The following is a 20,588-nucleotide window of genomic DNA, read 5'->3' as shown; positions in this document are numbered from 1 at the left end:
AAATCCATTCCCTTCTGTACCAAAAGTGTAATTCTACCTCTTCTATCTGTTTCAAGAGTTTGTTCTTCCATTACCACAATATTTCAGTGCTCTTTAAATCTATTGGAGAAAGTGAGGATCCTATTTATTTTAATGGAGTCACTCAGAATTTTCCCCTTTAAGATCTGGGCTCAGATGGGGGATAGAGGTTTGAGAAGTTGTGGTTTTTGTTTGTTTATTTGTTTGTTTTGTTTTAATTTAATCTATTAATTTCTTGCCTTTTTATATTGAGTGCGACTCTTTACATCCCTGCAATCCAATCACCTGCAATTGTTATCTGACCTTATGCTTTAAAGCAAAAACACTAAATGCACGTATATATTAACAAAGGAGAAACAAAACTCAGAAGCAAAAGTTACTCTAAGGAGTCTAATAAAAACAACAACAACAACAACAAAAAACTAATTACATGAAATGAGGATGGGATTTGAAGTATGCAGGCAATAAAAATTATTTTGTATTCCAAATTCTGCTTTTTAATCCTCTTTCTGTAGGAAGCTGGAAAAATACTAGTAATATTTTTGATATGGAGCAAAAGAGCAATGCCAGGAAATACAAACATCAATTCTGGTAACTATCAGCAAAGGCAAAATTATACTTGTACAGAAATCTGGGAAGCGTGTCTATTTATGTGACAGACAACTGGGGCACTTCTGCAGATTCCTCATACAGGAACTAATGAATTATCTAACTACTAAATTATCTGCAGGCTTTGTGTTGATTAAAAAAAGTGCCAACAAATAAGTTAATGCAAAGGCTATGCAATTCCAGAATGAAAAAGAAAAGAGGAGAATATCAGCCTTATAGAAAATAGTTTACTATCAAATGTAGCATAAAGGCCAATACAAATTTCATTATATCACTAATTTCCCATAATGAAAGGAGACTGTGCAAACAGTTCAGATCAACAAGTAAAATCAGCCTGGGGTAGGGGGAGATAACAGGAGAGAGGGGTAGGTTCCCTCTTAAGAAAAGGCTGAGAATCTCCTGTATTCAATCCATTACAATACACCCTACTATTTGAAGGCTTCACAGTTTGATATTTTGGCACATCTGGATACTCTTGAATGTAGAAAAGTACTTGGTATAAACTCTACTTCATTTATTTGACTCATTTACACAAAAATTAAAGAATAAAGCAGAGCCATAGCAGTCTCTAAGACTTCTGTAATTTTCAGTGATATCTCAAACCCTCTCTCATTTAAAAAGAGCATAAATGCCCCTGGTCTTTTTCTCTACCCCTTTTTGTCTTTGTCACACATGTATCAAGTGAATTATCTTCCTTTCACAACTTGGCCAACCTTCCATCAGAACATGAAGATAGGGCACGGCAGACAGAGAAAGCTACTCAAAATAGCTTTGCTTTTCTTTCTGTGTCTGCTTCTGGCTCATCTCAGTTTTCCTCACTTTGTTTTAATTTGTTTACAGATTCATGCATTCTGTTTACCTTCATTTAGTCCTTGGCTAACATCCTTTCTATCAGAATCCGCACACAGCAGAATAAGTTTCTGTCAAATCAATGAGAAAGTGACACAAATTAAAGGTCAATATATTCTTGGAGTAAGGTCCCAGTAGTATTTACTGTTGACAGAAGTCATCTTCTATATGTCCTGAAGTAATACACAACTGAAACCTGTGCTGAATGTCTTTTATTAGCAGCTAATCAGAATCCTACCACCAAGTCCTTCCAGAAGGAAATAAGAAGTAACAGAAAATGATAATATTTTTGTTTGTTTGTTTTTCTCCAGCTTACTCTTTGGAAATAGTGGGTGCCAAGTGTCGCATATGGCCAAGACATGGCCCAATACTGTGGTTATAAGAGAACCCCCACCTGTTTATAAACCCCTCCAGCAGCACCTTTTTAGCAGTACACATTTCAGCAGTATCACAAGGTATGTCTGACCTTGACCCAAGCCCACTTTGGGCCACTGCATAATTTGGTGAACAGAGAAGAGATGGAGGCTCCACATTGGCCCAACCCTTAAGTCCTCCCTAGCTGTGGCAGGTCTGCATTTGTGTACAGCATCCAAACAACTTCTGTGGGGGCATTTAAGATTGTGATTAATTTAGTATTCATCTAAACAGATTATCCTCAGCTTCAAGCAAATGAAATCTATAAGTAGATTGTCAGGATGAGAAAGCAATTTTTTAGTGAAATGAAAGGATTAAAAAAGTAAGACAAAGGTCTGACTACTCAATCAGCTATAATCTTGATGATGGGCCTTGGAAAATACAGGTCAATATGTTTAATGTTAGATACTTTAACAGTCCAGAGATTTAAATGTATTTTTAAAAATCATAATTCTTTCAAAATGTTTTTAAGACAAGATAATTTCCTCATATTTTGCTACCTCTGTTCAACCTGATCTCTATCATGTTCTGTCCCCAGTTGAAGTATATCCATCAAGTAAAAAGGTTTTCATCTGTATGCAAGGACAGCCAATTCTTTCATGGCGAGCCCTTTTCCTTTGGAGGTGGGAACCTCTTGGGTGCCTGAGATGAATCCAGCAGGAATCACAAAGTTCACAGCCCAGCATAAGGATGGAAATTAAAATCAACAATGGGTCATCTTAATGGGCCAGGCAGGGGGTGGGTTTACTGTTCACTCACCTCTCTCTGTTTAACAGGCAGCAACCCCTGGTGGAGGGCAGAAGAGAGAGCTGGGGACATGAGCTCTTGAACTGCCTGCCCCTCATGAATCAAAAGAGCTCCAGGATGAGGGATGGACTTCTCAAGCCTCACATGCTGTGTAAGTAAGCAAGGAGCCAATCTCTGAATGATCTGAGCCAGCTTCAGGAACCAAACTGATACAAACTGCTTGGATCCTATCTAGATAGGTGTAAGGAAAATCATCCTACAATATGAAAATATGTTCCAGCTACTCACAAGATCTCGTTATCCTGGTGCAGGGGCTCAGTCAAGGACTACGCTGCATCCATCCCCCTACATCCCAAATTTATGCATACAGTTCTAGTGAAACTGTGGTGATTTATAAGCAGCATAAGTATCAGAGCTGCTCTCAGTTCACTTTTGTGTCTAAAAGGTTATAGTTTAAGCATACTTGACAGGTACACAAAACCAAGCGGAAAGCTTATACTCAGTTTATTTTTAGTGATGTAAGAGGCCTCTGTCTCTAGAGTACAAAAAGCTCCACCTTACTGTAGGCATTACATTGCATAAACAGACTGTGTTGATTTAAACTCCTCTAGAAACACGATGGCAAAGAATGGTTTAAAAATGAAAAGAAGCAAAGATTGCCAGAAGCAAAAGGGCACAACCCACAGGAAAAAATAAAAATAATATTATTTCTTATTCCTTGGAGGCTACGACAAGCAACTTGCGGTAATTAAAAACAACTCTGAACTGTACAGTGTTGACAACTGGGTAAGATGTTGTTTTCCAGCCAGAGGTAGAATTAATTACGCTGCTCTAGATTGTCTTTATTGACTTCTGCTATTTTTTCCTCATTAGTCAAAAAGAAATAACAAAACAACCTATTGGCTTTATTTCTGAATCTGTCTCTAAAAAAAATAATAAAAAAATAAAATAAAAACATGCAGAAGGGAAATAAAACAAGTTAAAGCAATCTGGTACTGAAACCTAGCACTGAACTGTACGGTCACTTTACAGTTCATCTGCATACACTGCTGAGGTGAGCAAAATGAATGAAGCCCTATGCAATTTACAGAGATTAAATCCCTGATAATTTATTCTTTTTCTTTACCATTGATTTCCTTGGTTTACCATTGATTTCCTTGGTTTGCATTTGAAATATCTGAAATAGAGTGACAAGCTCTGCCTGGGGTTGCCTGGCACAAGATCCCTCAAACCCTGAGGGATGCAGGTCCACGTTTCTCAGGTGACTTATCTTTTTTCCTGCTTCCATGCTCGCCATCAAGCACCTAGCAGTAAGGCTGAGGGGCTGGCGGGCAGGGGCTTCACCACAACTCGGCCACCCGCCCCCCGTGACAGGGACGGTACCCTCGGTCAGCTCTTGTGCTGGTACTGTGAAGGAGGTGGGGTGCTGTCATTATAAAACGCAAAATTGACCTTAAGGCCATTGATTCAAACAGTGGATAGCTTTGATAATTGTCTGTCACTGCTGAAATTCATTTATTTATTATTATTTTGTCCTCAGAGGGACAATTTTCAACGCAGTCACAGCAGTTACCGCCCGCCGCGGCTGCGCAGGAGGCGGCGCAGGCTCGGTGCCGCCCGCCTGCTCCCGCCCCTTGCTAAGATGGCGGCGCCCAGGGCGGGAGGTGGCGGCTGAGGGCGCGCGCAGGTAACCGCCCTCTGCCTCCTGCCGCCTCACGGCTCTAACGGCCGCCCAACGGCACTAACGGCCGCCCGCCGCCCCCGCTCTCATCCCGGCCCCGGCGCCTGCCGTCCCTCGCACTCTCCCGCTGCTGCCCCGGTCCCTCTCGTCTGCGAGCAGGGTTCCCCCTGGGCTCGTGCCCCCCGCTGTCCTGCCCGCCTCAGCCGTCGGGAGAGCTGCCGCCAGCCTCTGCTTCTCCAGCAGTGGTTCACGCCGTCAGGGCTCTTGGTAGTCAACTGCAGGAGATAAAAGTACGAGGATGTATGTTTATTTGTTAGCTCAAATCTGAGTCCCAGGGAAGGAAAGGAAATTGATGTTGTGCCTCGCTTGGAGGGTGAGGGATGGGTACTGGCCTGCACCAAGCAACTCTCAGTGCTGCAATCTTTCTTGTAAAGCCTTCCTTGATTGTGTGTTGATTGCATCTTTCCAAAGGAAAGCCTCGTTCTTGGTTACTGTCTCCATCTGCCTAGCCTCATGCTCTTTTCAAAATTCTGGAGCTTGGCATTAATGGCTCATAGCCTGCTCCTGCTGGGTAGGGATGTCTGTAACTGGGGGATGAGGACACCTTTTTTGTTCTGCTCCTGTGCACGTACCTGGAAAGGCAAAACCATGTAGTACCATATCATTTGGTTTTGTCATCGTCAGCCCTACAAGGCATAACGTGTGACTTGCAGTTCATCTGCATCTTCTTATTTGAGGGGGTCTGGGAGCAGGAAAGGGACGACAGATCTCTGTCTCGTCCTGGTAGTCTGGGTACTTAAATAAGCTTTGCTGTAAGGCTGTGTGGCCCAGGCTGCAGCTCCTTTCCCACTTGCATTGCCTGCTGTGACCCCGCTTGTGCAACAGGAGGTCACCTGGACCTGCCCAGGTGGCCTTGATGTTGGCAGGCGGGCTCCTCTTGAGTTGTATGCAGGCAGGGGGGCTGGCCTGGGTCTTTTCTTTGTTTCTTGAATAAATGATTCACATGCATATGTTTTAAAATACCCATACTGTGATTCAGCAGCACTGAAAGCGGCCAACTGTAAGGAAGGAAAGTGCTCCTTTCAGTTACAAAATTGAAGTAAGAGGAAGAAGAAATAAGGAAACATTAAAAATAAGTAGAATAGGCAAGTACTAAAATATTCTTGCTAATTTTTAGCTGCATGAATAATTGTCACGTCATGGAGGTGGAGAAAGCTTCCATTTAACTAAAGTGGGGACATAATTTAGGTGAAAAATTATTTTTACTGGTGATGTTATCAAATGGGGAATATATAAATAAAACTTTTTTATTACACAAAGCTTCTCTTCAGAGAGATTTTACTGGTGTAAGTCATAAGAAAAATTAGGAATCTGACTGAAATAGCTGGTTCAGTAAAATAGTGAAGTATATAGGCCAAAAGTTAGAAAAAAAATCCGCAAAGTATAGGAAATATAGATGCAATTAAACATGCAAGATTTTAAAAAGAAATTGGGATGAGGATGGTGGGAGAATCTCAGAATAGGTATGTGTTTGTTTGTTTGTTTGTTTGTTTTTAATAACATTTCCTACTGAAGTAAATAGAATAAAATCAGTAAATATAAAGTAAATAAAATCAGTAAGTATCTTACTGAGACCAATCACAGACTTGCAGACTATTTGATCTTTCTCCCATCTGAGTATTTTTATTTTAGAATATTCATTCTGAAGCACTTTGAGGAGTTCTTTTAACTGGATTTTTAATTGAAAGAGAACTGGATCTCTTTAGAACCAGTCTTCATTGTCTTGTTAAATCATAGCTTTTCTCATGTAGTATAAGTTTCTCATGTAGTTCTTGCAGAAAACTATACTGACAAGGAAGCCCTTAGCAAAAACTTCAGTTTAGAATATGTAGTTGCAATCTACTAATTATAGACATCCTCCCCCATCTCTTTTCAGTGATGACAAATTCAGTAGTTTTACAGAATAATTTCATCCAACTTCCTCTTCTGCATTGTTATTAACACCCTGTTAGCCCCCTTCTTTTCAGTCAGCTGAGTTTCTTGAATCTTCAGTTGACTGATCCTGCTTTATGGGAGATTAAATGCAAGAATTTCATATTATTAGAAAAGAAATCTATCATAACATTTTTGTTGTATGAAAGAGCCACAGTTCGCACAGCTAAAAAATAATTGCTTGTGTAATTCAAACACATGGGAATAAAACGCAAATGGTGTGGAAGAGCAAAGTAATCTGAATCAAGCTAAAATATTTTTCATAGCTACCAAATTTCCGTATGATCATCATAATCTCTGAATTACTGTTATAAGTTGTGGACTGAACTATATATTTTTATCTTTTTCAGAACAGACATTACAGCAGTAAAAATGCAGTCAGTTTGTCAGAGAGTTGGCACCTGTTCCACATGTTTGAATAGACAACTAAATGGCTTCCTGGGATTAATTAGATGGCGGAGAAGACTGGTTCCTGCTTCTATCAGAACTATTTACAGTGAGACAGGGAAATGGGAGAGAAGCTATGGGTTGGAGACAAGAAAAAGAGTGGAAAATTGGTGGTTCCCAAGGATAAAGGACCAGTTCTGCAGAATTTCGGAAACTGATGTAAGCATTTTGAGAAATTTGGAAAAAAAATGTTTGATATTTTTGTTTCCTCAAAATAAAATTAGTTCAAAAATACTTAGTACCATTAACTTATATTGATGAGATGTATATTACGTTTGAGGGGGATTTTTTTTTAATGTAATAGTAAATTATTAATATCAAATACTGCAATAGGTGGAAAAAATCTTAAGGAAAAATATGGTGATCAGCAAAGTATGAACTTGTAGATATATCGGGTCTTCAAGTAATCAGTTATCTCTTCCAATTTTTATATCACATTCAGGAATTAATTATTTGAAGTATTAAACTTATTTTACATTCATAGCTTTCGTAAGTAATTTTCTAAACAGCCTGTTCTCCGTGGTTATGACAAAATCTATTAGGCTAGACAATGTGATCATTAAAATGTATGTTAAGGGAAGATGATTTTTAAACACTATTCTGTGTTTTACAGTGTCTTAGGAATAACAGGTGATTTACAGGAAAAAAAAAATCCCATGCAATAAAAATCTTAAAAACAACTATGATCTCTGTCTCTGATAAAATTTTTGCTTCTACGATTATGCTCACATAGCTATAAAAACATTTTTGGCTCCTCTTGTTTGCCGGTTTGCTTGTTTGCCTTGTTCCTAAAATGTACCCCCTCTGCAACAAAAAAAATCACTACTATCAAACTGCCAAAGAGAGAAAAGGAGCTTGCTCATTCTGACAAAGAAAGCTGTGATGAGAATAGTATGTATGCATATGTCTAGAAGAGAGAGCATTAACTTCAGCCTTTGTCTTTTTAGTATGTGACAATACATGTGTATGTAGATATTTGTATCATACACATGCTAAATTCTAAATGGCATTTTAAATTATATTTTGTTTTATCCTTACTACTGAAGTAAATTTAATACAATCTCTTATTAAGAGGCAAATTGCCTGTAGTGCCTCAGTGAAGTCTTCAGTTTCTTTTGCTTGTATTAGACAAACATGAAAAATAGCATTTGATAAATATGAATATAGAGTATGGTTCAAAGTAGAAAGTCTATTTTTCCCTGCTATTACTGTAAGAAAAATAATTTAGCACCTTATCAGTTATGTCAAAGACAAATTCAATGGTAATCAAAATGTGTTAGGAATAATTTTTGGGAGATACAGTGTTTGATTTCCTCTTTGTAACTTTCATCAATTTATTCAGACCTCACCAAATGAAATTTTTACTTTTTTTTCTGTGTAAGATACTGCTTGTAAGATGACTTCATATCCAAGTGTACATAGTGGATATTTGTACTTCAGTGGATGTTTGTGCTAGTTCACTAACATAGCTCACTAACAAGTGAGCTAGTTTCTCAGGATGTTACTGCATTTCAGCTGGCAAAAAAAAAAGTGGCCATGTGTGAGCTCCATGTTCATTGTAAATAGAATGCAAAATACTTAAACTCTTGAGAGGATTGTTTTATCTGTTGTTTTATTTAGTTCATTGGGCAGGTTAGGAGTGCATAGGTAATCAGTTACAGCTTCTGTGGTAGGGAATGTTGATTTAAGCTGCAGTTAATGTATCTTTAATTGAGCAAAAGTTGAATGTAATTTTCAAGTGTCATATAAATATCAGCAAAAATTGATGAGGTGGCAGTAAGTCTGGTAAAGAATCTCTGTTTACCGGCCCAAAGAATTAGATCCTATAAAATGTGTTAAGGTTCAGTCAGTTCCTGCAGAACCTCGGTTCTCTTCATGGTACTGTGTATTTTGTAATGTGCACATGTATTTGTTCAAGTGAAATGCTAACTCATGGCTAAAATTTTATAAAAATTCCTTTCTAGAAATCAAGACCAAAATTTTATGTGCTTTCTATGTTCCCATATCCTTCTGGAAAGCTTCACATGGGCCACGTTCGTGTCTACACCATCAGTGACACAGTAGCTCGGTTCCAGAAAATGAGAGGAATGCAGGTAAGAAAAGATCTGTAGTAGAATTTTGTTGTTGTTGTTTTCCTGTTTTAGTTGGTTTTGTTTGTTTGTTTGATGGTCTAATGTAATTGGTCAGGAAATCAGTGTTTTCCAAAATCAATGAAGGTGAAGGCTTAGTTGCGATACATGCTACAGATGCATAGCTGGATCTTTGGATATTAAAATTTGAGACTTTTTTAAAAGATGTGGTCTTCAGAGCTCACTGTTACTCTCTAACCTTTAGAAACAATCTCAAATGGTATAGAGGATGCCATATCAGCTACCTGAATCTATTAGTAGTATGTGGCACAGCACCAGTGAGAGGTGTGGGCCATGCCATTTCTACAAAAGAAGACTGAAGACCCAAATGCCATCTGTGTGAAAAGATGGGGGAGAAAAAGCTGAAATCCTGTAGCTGGCAAGATAAAACTGAGAAGCCTCAGAAGTCAACACCTTTCACCTCACCTGCTCCTGAGAACAGGTTGATGTCCTTTGTCAGAGTCAAAGGACATGCTGCTCCTCTGTGCCAGCTGGGAAGAGAACCCTTTATTGGATTGCTGCAAGGCAGATATACAAGACCACATCGTGTCATGTGTGTGTAACTGTAGAAGTTTCTGTTTCTCAGTGGCCTATCCCGTTGGCTTGCCTATTTCAGTCTTGCTTGCACATACAAAACTCTGACTTCTGAGGGTACAAATCTATGAGGATATGAGGTAGGCTAAGACTAACCGCTTGCCACTTCTGTGTTCCTTTGTTTCCTGGTTTGCCCCATGCCTCCCTGCATTTCTCCCTCACTCCCTTCTCTCTGTGCCGTAAGTGGATGGGAGCCCGGTCCTCACAGTCCACAGATGGGATCCTTATTGGTGTTTTACAGTAAAGACTGGCGGGTAAAATTTGAAGGATGTGACAAAGGTGTGGTAGGATCACAGCCTGAGTGACAAATGCGTTAAGGGGAGAGAAATCATTTGGAAGGGGGAATATTTTGATAAGAATCTGTGAAGCAGTGGGAAGGAGGAACATGGAAACAGGATACCCGATTTTGGAATAGGGAGCAAAAGGGAAGAAGTATCTGTAGGCAAGAATCTAGGATGAGACTTAGAAATGAATTGTCTTTAACATACAAGAAGGAGAAGCTTGATAATAAAGGCATTGCAATCTCAAAAGAGAACAAATGAAAATGAAACAGAGAAACAAATGTTAGTTGCTGATTGTGGTACTAAGTGCAGTCTCCTTGCTACAAATGCAGAAATTTAGTGTTTCCTGTGCTTGTCACCATCCATGAGACTCTAAAGGTGTTGTCACTGAATTATTCAGTGTGCTGCCTTTCCAAATACTCTGTATTTTATGCCAATGATGAGCATACCATGTACTGACTATGCCCTGCTGTTTTACAAAAATGCATTATTATTTTAAAATTACAGGAAAGAGAAATAATTAACATACGCTATTAAAGAGGAAAAGAAAACCAATTTCTGTTTTAATAGCAATCTGTCCTAACTCCTCTGACTGACTAGATTTTAGATTTCATAAAAAAATGAGCCAAATAAGGTCTTGAGACCTTAAAGTCTTGCTTGATGTCAAGACCACTGGCCGTGTCATTTCAGGATATGGGTAGCCTTTCATCAGTAATGGTGCAGATACCCACCAAGTTTCTGCTCAGAAAGATTAAAAGATGTTTCCTCTTGCACTAGTTGAAATAAAGTGAAAATAATTGTGTACATGCAGTAGGATGCTGTAGGTGCTAGCTTTTGAATATAAGGGAAGTAAGCACTGTAAGTAGAAATATATGGATAAAATACAATGGCAAGGAGACACCAGAACCACTATAAAAGCAAGAAAAACTTCAGTTTATTAGTCATGCTAATTTCTCTATCCGTTAAATTAATAGCAGGTAAAAAGTAAGTTACAAAGACTAATTTTATCAGCTTCTAGGTGTTTTCTCTGGATGTTGTCACAGTTGTGCAATCTGTTAAAGATATTTTTATTGTGATAATTACAGGCTATGACATGATTGTCTTACCATACACACATTGTCTTACCATACACAACATTTATATACCCAATGTAAATGGTTTTCCCTGTGTTCAGGGAATTACTGGAATAAGAAGAAAGTACATAAGTACTTTTACTTCTAAGTACATAAGAAGAAAGAAAACTTCAAAATGATGCATACCGATATATTTTTCCTAAAGTAATTTTATTGATTTTTATAGCTGGAAATGCAGTGTTAATGTTGCATGTTTGAAAGTTAATGGAGTGCTATTTTTTTTTCCAAAATAAAAAATCAAGGTGGGATTGAATTTATTTCAGATATTTGAGACAAATTTAGGATAAGATTTTTGAGTACTAATGTTGCTTAAATTTCATTTCCATCATTTTCAAATGAAAAAAAAAAAAGGTAGACTCATTTAAAATAATCTTATAAACTATATCTCCTAAGAAGTTGTATAACCATACTAGATGCAATCCAGGAGTATAAGAAAGTTGTAAGTTTTTTAAGCAATGAGGAATGATGAGCGGCTACTGTGAAAAATACAGGCAGAAACATTCAGACTCACAGTTCCCAGAGAACAATTACGACTAAAATGTGTTATCTGTTGTCTAGCAAATAGAAAGTGAAAATATGAAAGAAGGAAGGAAGGTCATTTGTACATTAGTGTATATGGCTGAGTAAGAGAATAACGCATGTTGAATACGGTGGAAATGTTTTTTGTTTTTTTTTTTTTTTTTTTCATATAGAATGCTTTCATGAGAACATTGTAAATCAGTTTCATATTGATTCAGTCCAAACAGGCAAGGAATTGGCTTACTTGATATAATAGTTAAGGAAGGGTAGACTTCAATGCCTTTGCAAAGAGATGAGAACTCTTTTAGTAAATTGGAACCATTCTTTGGAATGCATTCATGTAATCTGTTCATGTTGGAGGTAGTTTGATATCTTAGCTGGGAAGGGGATAAATCATTTGGATGTTGTTTTTTGTTTTTCAGCAATGAAAATATAAGTGTTCCGTTTTCCTAGCAGGATAAAATTTGTTTTTGTTTCAATTAAAATATTCTAGAGAGCTAGAACTCCATTCTGCTGGGATTTGCCAGAAAATCTGTACTTTGACAGCATTTTATATGGCAAAACAATGTATTTATTTTTGCTCTTTCCCCCCTCAATTTTTGGTATAAATATTGCTTCAACATAAAGTCATAGACGATGTTAGCGACAAATGACACTGAAAGTGGGTGATCAAACAGACTACCTAAAGAGCAGCAGCTTCTCTATGCAATGCATGAAAAGCGGTTACTTAAGTGGTGTGTCAGGGTGGGATTTAATGCAAGTGCGACATAGACCTTGATTCCGAGTAGAGTTCTGATACATTTCCCTTTCTGCATTTACACATAATTTTAAACAATCCTTTTAGCAAGGTCACAATAGGCAATCCATCTTTCAAAGTAGTGATGAGTGAGTGATAAGCTTTGCAATGTTTTCAGTAGGAGATGCAGAGATGCGTGCAGTGGTGCAGTACAGAGGTAATTGTGGGAGCTGTATTGATACGGGGCCAGCACATCGCATTGTGGCAGTGAGTGATGAAGTCTGTTTCACCTTAGGATCTGACCATTGAAGTGTTGTCTGTGGGTCCAGCACTCCTGACATACTTGTAGGCAGGGCGTGGAAAGCAAACTCCTTCGTGCGCTTGGGTTAGGTAACTAACTTGTGGAGTATACCTGTTAGAAGATGACTTGCTCACTTTGAAGACTGTAGGAACTCTGAACAGTATAGGTTACTTAGCATGAATGCAGTGAGCCAGTAGTTTATATATTTTAATTTACAATTTAGTATCTATTAATAAACCAATCTGGAGCTAAAACATGGTTTGTTTACTTGGAGTTTACATACATATTGTGAATTCAAATGCAAGAGTTTTGTAAGAACTTAATAGATTTCCTATTCAATATTTGAGAGTGCCACGTACAAATTACAGAGATAATCATGGTGATTTTCACCATGGCAGATATTTTCAGTCTGCCACTGAGCCAGGAAAGAGTATTTACCATTACTTTATTATGCTATCATTATCATGTCTTTGATAAATTCTAAAGTGGATAATTTGTGCCTTGCAGAGGACGGAGAATAATTCTCTTAGCAATCAGTAAACAGAGTGATTCAGTTCAATAGTTCCTGTGATATCTTTTTAATAAAATTCTGAATTGAAATTGATACCACAGTGAGGCTGTCATATGAGTTATACAGAAATGAGAATGATCATCGGACAGTTCTGGCAAAATTCTTGTGCAGTACACTATGATAAGATTTCTTCATTTATACTTAAAATTCTCATGATAGATGGAATTGGAATGTTTTCAGTGAAATTTCCACAATATCCTGAAATGACCTAAAGAGTGTTTTCTTTTTAGCCAGAATGTCTTTTTTAAATTGGATGTATTTTCATTACTTTCCTTTTCAGCAGTGAATCCTAATATTCTTGAAATTGCAGAAGTAAATGGTAGCAAAGGGAGGCAGGTGTAATTAAAACTTCATAATGAATTCATTAGTAGGATAAGTTATTTCAATGCATTCCCATTTTCCAGTCATCATTAGCTGGGATTCTGCACCATTCTTTTATAAGGATGTTGTGTCCATTGGCCAAATTATTTTCTGTGGTACAAATCAAGTGGAAAGTGTTACAGGTATCCTATGTGAATTGAATCTTATTTCAGCCTAGTTTTTCAGTAGCAAGTTCTGAAGGTGTTAATTAGTTCACTCTATTATATTTTGAAAGAAAGAGGGAGAAAATGAGGTATTAGTTTAAATGCAATTAAGTTAGACAAGAATGTGAGAGATGAAGGAGGCAATAGACACCTTTGTTTTCTAAATGTTTGTGGTACTGTGTGGACATAATTTTTTTCATGTTTTAAATCTTGCAAGAACAAGAAATGAATGAGAGCAGAGTTATTATGTTTTGATTAAAATCTGTGTGGGCTGATTATGTTTTAATTTGAAAATGCCTTATCAGAGTGCTAGTACGCAGCATTCTTGTTGCAGAACTCTGCATACTGCTCAAATTCATGATTTTAATCTATCTCCAGGGGTGCCTTGTCTTTTTTTTTTTTTTTTTTTTCCCTGTTGTTGGCAGTGGTGGTTTTCAGCTGTTGTGTAGCAGTGTTTATTACCTCGTACAGTTAAAAGTCAATCTAGGCTGCATTCAGGTGAGGGTCTTGTTTTCACACATCAGATTTTCAACACATTTGGTGCAGGCTAATTTTAGGTGGCAGTGGAAGGAGGAGCAGCCCTACTGTCCTTTCCCCTCTGCAGCCACGCATCCTTCCTGGCTCACTTGTGTGTGCTTGTATCTCATAGTTGTGAGATAAATGCAGGGATGATGACAAGAAGTTGTCCATGGAGCCTGGAAGCTGAAACTTGCAACCATGGATCCATTTTATGGATCCATTTTATCAACATTGGTGGTTAGTTCATGTCAGGTGTGCCAGGGCACTATAACCAGAGGCAGGAGCGTAGACTTTGCTGCACTGATTCAAATGCTGATCTGTAGCTAGCCTTTTTGTTTTCTTTTTTGTTCGTCTTCTCTTATCACACACTCTCTGAAATGAATGTATTTACAGGCATTTTTGATGCTAATTCTACTTGCTTTCTTAGAATTCAGAATGGGGTGATCTGGACAGACGTGTCAGCTCCCTGGTCATAGCTTTGAGACTTACTGAGCAGTTCAGGAAAGCAAACAAGTTCTTTGCTTCTTTACAAACATTTAAAAAAAAAAAAAAAAAAAAAAAAAAAAAAAAAAAAAAAAAAAAAAAACGGAATTGTTTTTTCCAAGTTATGTTGATGGAGATGTAGAATTGAGTGTTACAAGATCATTGTCAACTGTGTTGCATAGTACTTACTGATCTCACCCACTGATGTCAGTGTGATGGGCTGATTGTCATGGCACTGAATAGATGAAAATCTCTGAAGAGGAAGAGCTGAGATCTCAGAAATTAATGGAGTTACTTTGCCTTCCTCTGCTAAGTCCTACAGTCGCATTAAGAGCTCTAGCCTTCATTACGGACAGGTATTTGACCAAGCTAATACAAATTAAGAGTCTGCAGTTGCAACTGTTTTCCCTTTTAATAATCTTACTCGGTGTGATAGTTACTGGGCGCTCTGTTCCCCACACACCAGTAAATCACTTCCTTGCTATTTTATGGTCCTGCGCAGAATGTAGTATGTTGAGTGACAGAAAATATCCAATTCTGCGTGATCATGTGAATTTCTGGGGATTTTAAGCCCTGCAAATTGTGCTAAAGGCTGTGTGGTATTTTTAACCAGGAGGAGTGTACCTAACAGCTTCAGTGTGAGGACCTCCTGGTGCCTGTGCCCAGCCAAGGGGAGAATTTCATACAAGGAAAGAGTGATTACAGAAGCACATAGCTGCCTGTGGTGATAGTGCCGGCTTCTGCCATCTTAAAATGCTGTGAAGCCATAAGCTGCTTTCTTTTACACAGTACAGACATCCTCATTTGTACAGAGGCCTCATCTCTTACAAGATATGTTCATTATTTGTTTTTCTTTTTCCTTGTGGCTTGCAGAAAATCTTGTCTTTGCAGAGAAGTGATGCTTGGAAGAACGGTCACTCTAATGAGCAGAATTGATCCCTCAGTTGTAAAAGGTTTAAATGCTGCCATCAGAAGCAATCAAGTCAGCCTTCAAGAAAGTTGATGACTTTTTTTCCCCTTTTCTTCTGCTTGTCTGTAATGCTGGAGGGAGCAGCAATGTTTTCTGCTAGTTAGAGTCTATGACCAAGCCATCAGAGAGCTACAAGAAATACCCTTTGGTCTTCAAAATTGATTTCTTCCTATTTTTACTTTGTTTTAAGCAGGGCAGTTGAACTGCTCCTTTATTCTTTGTGCCAACTTCTGACACATTAGTAGCGTATTTTTTCCTCCTCTTCCATGTCTCTTGGGATTTTTGGTGTTTGTCAGAACTATATTGTTAATCTCAGCCTTGTGTTTTATATTGGCTAAGTAGATTTAAGACGTAATGCCAAGTGCTGCGTGGAGACCGTGGCATTTTAACTGTAGATACATAACACGCTTTCCAGCCAGAAGAAGCTGACCTATTGTTTAGACAATTGCATTTCACAGACCTTTCAAATCCATTCGCGGTAGAGAAGTAAAAGAGACAATGAACTTGAAATCATTTTCTAAACCACTGTGCATGTTACATTCATCTCTATAGCAACTACATAAATAGATCTAGCCTGGAGATTAATTTGAGGATATTTTTAATGTCTCTTTAAATTCAGGTTTCTTACTGCAACTTGAAGTAGTGTATTTCTTCAGTCCTTCAACTTGAGGAGTGCTTTTGGTTGTTAAATTGAACTGTCTTTTGAATGTGATAAGTGAATACACTGTGCGATATTTTTAATATATATGCTAGAACTGGGAAGATGTGTGTGAGCAGATAACTCCTGCTAGCATTGATGGTACAGTGTTAAAATGTCTGCACACTAGCTATCTGGTGCATCAGTCAGCCCTTTTGGGGAGTCTGTAGCCAGAAGTGAAGCTATTCTTCCCACATCTTTATGCTCATGAGCATGAGAAATGTGATTGTGCCTTGCTTCTGGCTACCCATCTATACTCCGGAGATCTTCAGAAGTCAAATTTCACAAAAATTTGCCAAGAGTAATCTCTTTAATCTCGCTTAATGTGCATCAGTTTGTAGTAAAAAGACATTTCTAGGGATGCAACTGTTTGCCTAAAGAAACAGGGTTTAAATAAGAGAAAATGTGTTCTACATAGGAAAAAAAACACCTGGTTTATGTAATCATTTCTGTTCTTAGCCAGGTGGTGAGCACTAATAATGGTCAAAAAGAGCTGAGCTGCAGAAGCCAATGTTTCACTTTGTTCTTACAAAATTCTGTAGAGATTTGTACTTTCTGTAACATTTGCTCTTTTTTTTTTTCCTCTGTTATACCAATGGTTTTGATTATGGGGGTAGGGAAAGGAGAAGGACTAGGAAGAGGCATGCGTCAGCAGGACATGTCACGTAGTTTAGTCTCAAAATGAGATTTTTCCATCGAATATTTGTAATGTGAGGAAGTGGGGAGTTTAAATCCAAGACTTAAATTTTCTGACACTGTGGTACGAGGAATAATCTGTCAGATAAGGGGGGAAATTTCTAACATACAGCATTCCAATTTCTATTAGATTTATATGTCAGAAATGTGGTGCGCGTGGACACTCAGTATACTAGCTTGAGACACAGTTGATCACTGGTTAATACATTTGATTTTGTTGCTGCATCATCAGCATAATCCTATACAGCAAGTTTAGTTCAGTATTAAAAATTAGAATGCTTAGGAGTCACATCTGTTAAATCCTCTTGCTTTTACACTGAGTTGATGCCGAAGGCACCTTTATAAACATGTCTATAAAATACTTTTTATGAAAGAATCCATTGAAGTCAGAAAATTGGAAGGTTGTGGCAAAGAATAATAAAAATAATTCAAACCAGAGACAGAAGTAGAACTTATGCCTCAGAGATAACCAGATATTTTTGCATGGAGTTAACTTATGAGATTAGTATTGCTGGACTTACTTCCTTACTGCTTTTTTGTTTACATGCTGCTAAAGAATGAGTTCTTCATATAAATACGTATTTTAAGGGGTACTGTTAAGCTTGTGTAACTTTAATCATAATTGGTTGAATTTATAGCACATTTGTAGGTGTAATAAATGGGATTGGTTTTGTCAGGTACCTAATATGTAAGCATGTTTAATGACAGCTTATTAAGTATTTACCATTCTTACTTTGGTTAATAAACTTTTTTTTTTGTATTTTTGCAGTGTTGATAGGTTATTTTTCTAAATAATTTACATGTTAATATGCAAGATACATATTTCAACAAAAATTGTATTATACTTTGTAGTAAACATTTTTTTCACCTTTATTTGAGGTCCTCAAATACATTGTCTCAGTCTGCAAGTTGTATTTACAAAATAATTTTAAAGTAAAATTTGAGTTTTCCCCATTCTCTTGTTTTTATCTTTCCAATCAAAGATTATCATAGGGTGTATTTTTTTTTCTTCATAAAAAAAGGAAAAAGAATTAGTAGTTACGCATCAGGTCCAGTTATAAAACCCTTGGTTCAAATAGTTTTCCTTGCTTGCTTCTTCCTCTGTATGATGAATTCTGATTCTGCTTAGCAGTAGCATCAATGGCCAATTTTAACCACCATAAAGGACTGATTTTTCTCATTGCTAACCCAGCGTTTAAATAGTCAAGAGAATTTAGTACATAATACTTTAAGCTCCCTCTAACATCAAATTGTAGATAGCAAGTACGTGTCACATTCATTTTTGAAACAGACCTAGCCCTTGTGGGCATGCTTTGAAAAGGTTTGATTCAGACAAAGCAAATGCTGAAATGCAAACCACTGTTGGTTATTTTGATGCTTGTGTATTGCTGATGTCATTCCAGCAAGTTACATAAGACTGTGTTTCTGTTTTTGCTCACAGGTGATAAACCCAATGGGATGGGATGCATTTGGTTTACCAGCAGAAAATGCTGCAGTTGAGCATGGTCTTCACCCTGCAAGCTGGACACGAAGGTAATTTTTAATGAATATAAGTAGCGTGAATACCTCTCCTGTGGACCCCATAAACAAAAAAAAAAAAAAACAGCACAAAAACAGTGTAGAAGAAATACAATATGGAAAGAACAAGGGCTATTTGCTGATGTTTTGTGGAACTGTGCAGGTTGTTCAGTTTTCATAAACTTAATCTCTCAAGATGATTTTCAGGGCTTCCCTAAAAGTGATGTTTCCCAAACACCCCATTGGGTGAGTAAGAAATAAATCAGAATTCTCTTAACGTGAGATAGATCTTAGTATAGGAGACACACTTGAGAGTGAGCTACGTGGCTAGGTTTACTGGCAATTTTCAGTACTATGAGGAAAACAAAGAAGAACATTCTTCATTTGAGGCTGGGTGTTTGAAAGTGATAAACAGCCATTCTTGCTGAGGATTTTGGTGAAAAGCTAGGGTTTTAGGCCTCTGAATTGGGTTTTGTGTTCTTCTAACGTGGTTTATAATGAGTAGAAAGTTACATAAGTAAACATGAATTTCTACACGATTCAGAAAGCAGTCTTCTAAGTGCTCTTTTGTTTTCTGCGAGCAATAATGTAGCTATGGTATCTTATTGGACCTTGTTGTGGTTTAACCCAACAGGCAGCTAAACACTACACAGCTGTTTGCTTACTCCTCCACCACAGAGGGATGGTGAGAAAAGTGAAAGAAAAAGTTTAAGAACTCAAGGCTTGAGATACTGACAGTTATTAAATAGATACAAGGCTTGAGATACTGACAGTTATTAAGAAAAAAAATAAACAGGAAAGGAAAAAAAAAAAAGGATGCAGGATGCACACAGCAAGTGAAGAACAATACCACTGCTCACCAGCTGGTGACTGAAGCCCAGCCATGCCCCGCGCAGTGTGCCCAAGAACCCTAAAGTACCCTTATGCTGCACTTGCAGGAGGCCACCAGTGCCTTCCAAGGATGCTGCAGGTTGCCAGGCCGGGTTCCCCAGCTGGCCGGCATTCTCTTCTGGGAGGCTTTTAGGAGACTTTTGCTGTCAGCCTTTGTCCCAGTTGGGCCAGGTCACCTTTGTGGCTGCTCCCGTGCCCAACAGTTTCCCATTCCCACGTTGACTTCTCATCCCCCAAATGACTTGTCACCCGCAAGTCTCCCTCACGGACCCGCCACCCACAGCCGTTCCCCATCAGGAGCAGACATCCCCAACCCACTTGGTGGTGCAGGCAGCAGGAGAGGCCTGCGTTCAGCCCCCTCCCCGTCCCCCGCTGACCGATGCAGGAATAAGTGCAGGCAGAGGCTTTGCAGGGTGGAAAAGTCGTAATTTATTCCTGGGGGAATTGTGGCTGCCACCCCCAGCCCGTCCCCAGGTGAGGCCCGGCCGCTGTCTCAGGCGTGGGGCCCGGCCTGCCGGCCCGCTTGGTCCCCGGCCCCCGGCTCCTCCTGACGGCCCGCTTGGTCCCCGGCCCCCAGCTCTTCCTGCCAGCCTGCTTGGTCCCCAGCCCCCGGCCGCTCCTGCTGGACCCTGTGCAGCCAGGATGTGTCCCCGATGTTGGCGTCCTGCGGGGACCCTGGCAGTCTGCGTCCCGTCTGCCCCGCGTGCCAGGAGAAGCTTCTCACAAGCCTGCGTTCCACGGATGGGCTGCGCTCCCTGCGCCTGGGCGAGACGCTGCGGGAGCGGTAGCTTGAGGGGCTCCTCTGCCGCTGCTGCTGCTGCCGCCGCCCCAGCCGCGCGTTGCACTGGAACCTTCTGCGGGGCCGCTGGGCTGAGGCGTTGCGCCGGGCGGGCGGCACCGGGTGCACGATGGTCTCAATAGGCCCGCGGCACAGCGGGCAGGTGTCTCCATCTGCGGCCCACACATGGATGCACTCCAGGCAGAAGATGTGCCTGCAGGGGTCCACGCGAGCTGGGCTGGACAGCCGGCCCAGGCAGATGGGGCATGTCTCGTCCCCGGGGACCTCCTCTGGCTGCTGCTGCTGTGGCCGGCTCATGGTGTCTGCGGCCGCTGCGAAGTGCAGATGGTGGTCCTCTTGGGGAAGCTGCCCTGGTGCCAGGCGCTTAGCAGCAGCCTGGGGTCTTCAGCACCTTCACTGCTTCGCGGGTCGCTGGCAGGACCTCGATGCCTCACGTGTCGCTGTCTGGATCTCGACGCCTTGCGTGACAC

The 20,588-nt window shown here is 39.5% G+C and overlaps 1 protein-coding gene across 2 annotated transcripts in view; it reads left to right on the top strand.

Annotated features, from left to right (window-relative positions):
- The first annotated feature begins 4,223 nt into the window (after positions 1–4,223).
- Positions 4,224–20,588, top strand: part of LARS2 (leucyl-tRNA synthetase 2, mitochondrial) — a 90,910-nt gene continuing 74,545 nt past the window's right edge. Inside the window, exons 1-4 of one of the 2 annotated variants that reach the window (XM_035317036.1) lie at positions 4,224–4,324; positions 6,661–6,916; positions 8,722–8,850; positions 18,352–18,443. In XM_035317036.1, coding sequence (XP_035172927.1) covers positions 6,683–6,916; positions 8,722–8,850; positions 18,352–18,443 — 455 coding nt within the window. In that variant the 5' untranslated portion in view covers positions 4,224–4,324; positions 6,661–6,682. The remainder of the gene's footprint in view (positions 4,325–6,660; positions 6,917–8,721; positions 8,851–18,351; positions 18,444–20,588) is intronic. The other variant, XM_035317037.1, reaches the window with a different exon arrangement.

The sequence above is a fragment of the Oxyura jamaicensis genome, chromosome 2 (genome assembly GCF_011077185.1).
Source record: "Oxyura jamaicensis isolate SHBP4307 breed ruddy duck chromosome 2, BPBGC_Ojam_1.0, whole genome shotgun sequence".
Classification (NCBI taxonomy): domain Eukaryota; kingdom Metazoa; phylum Chordata; class Aves; order Anseriformes; family Anatidae; genus Oxyura; species Oxyura jamaicensis.
The sequence above is the reverse complement of the archived record's forward strand: the minus strand, read 5'-3'. Positions and strand labels throughout refer to the sequence as shown.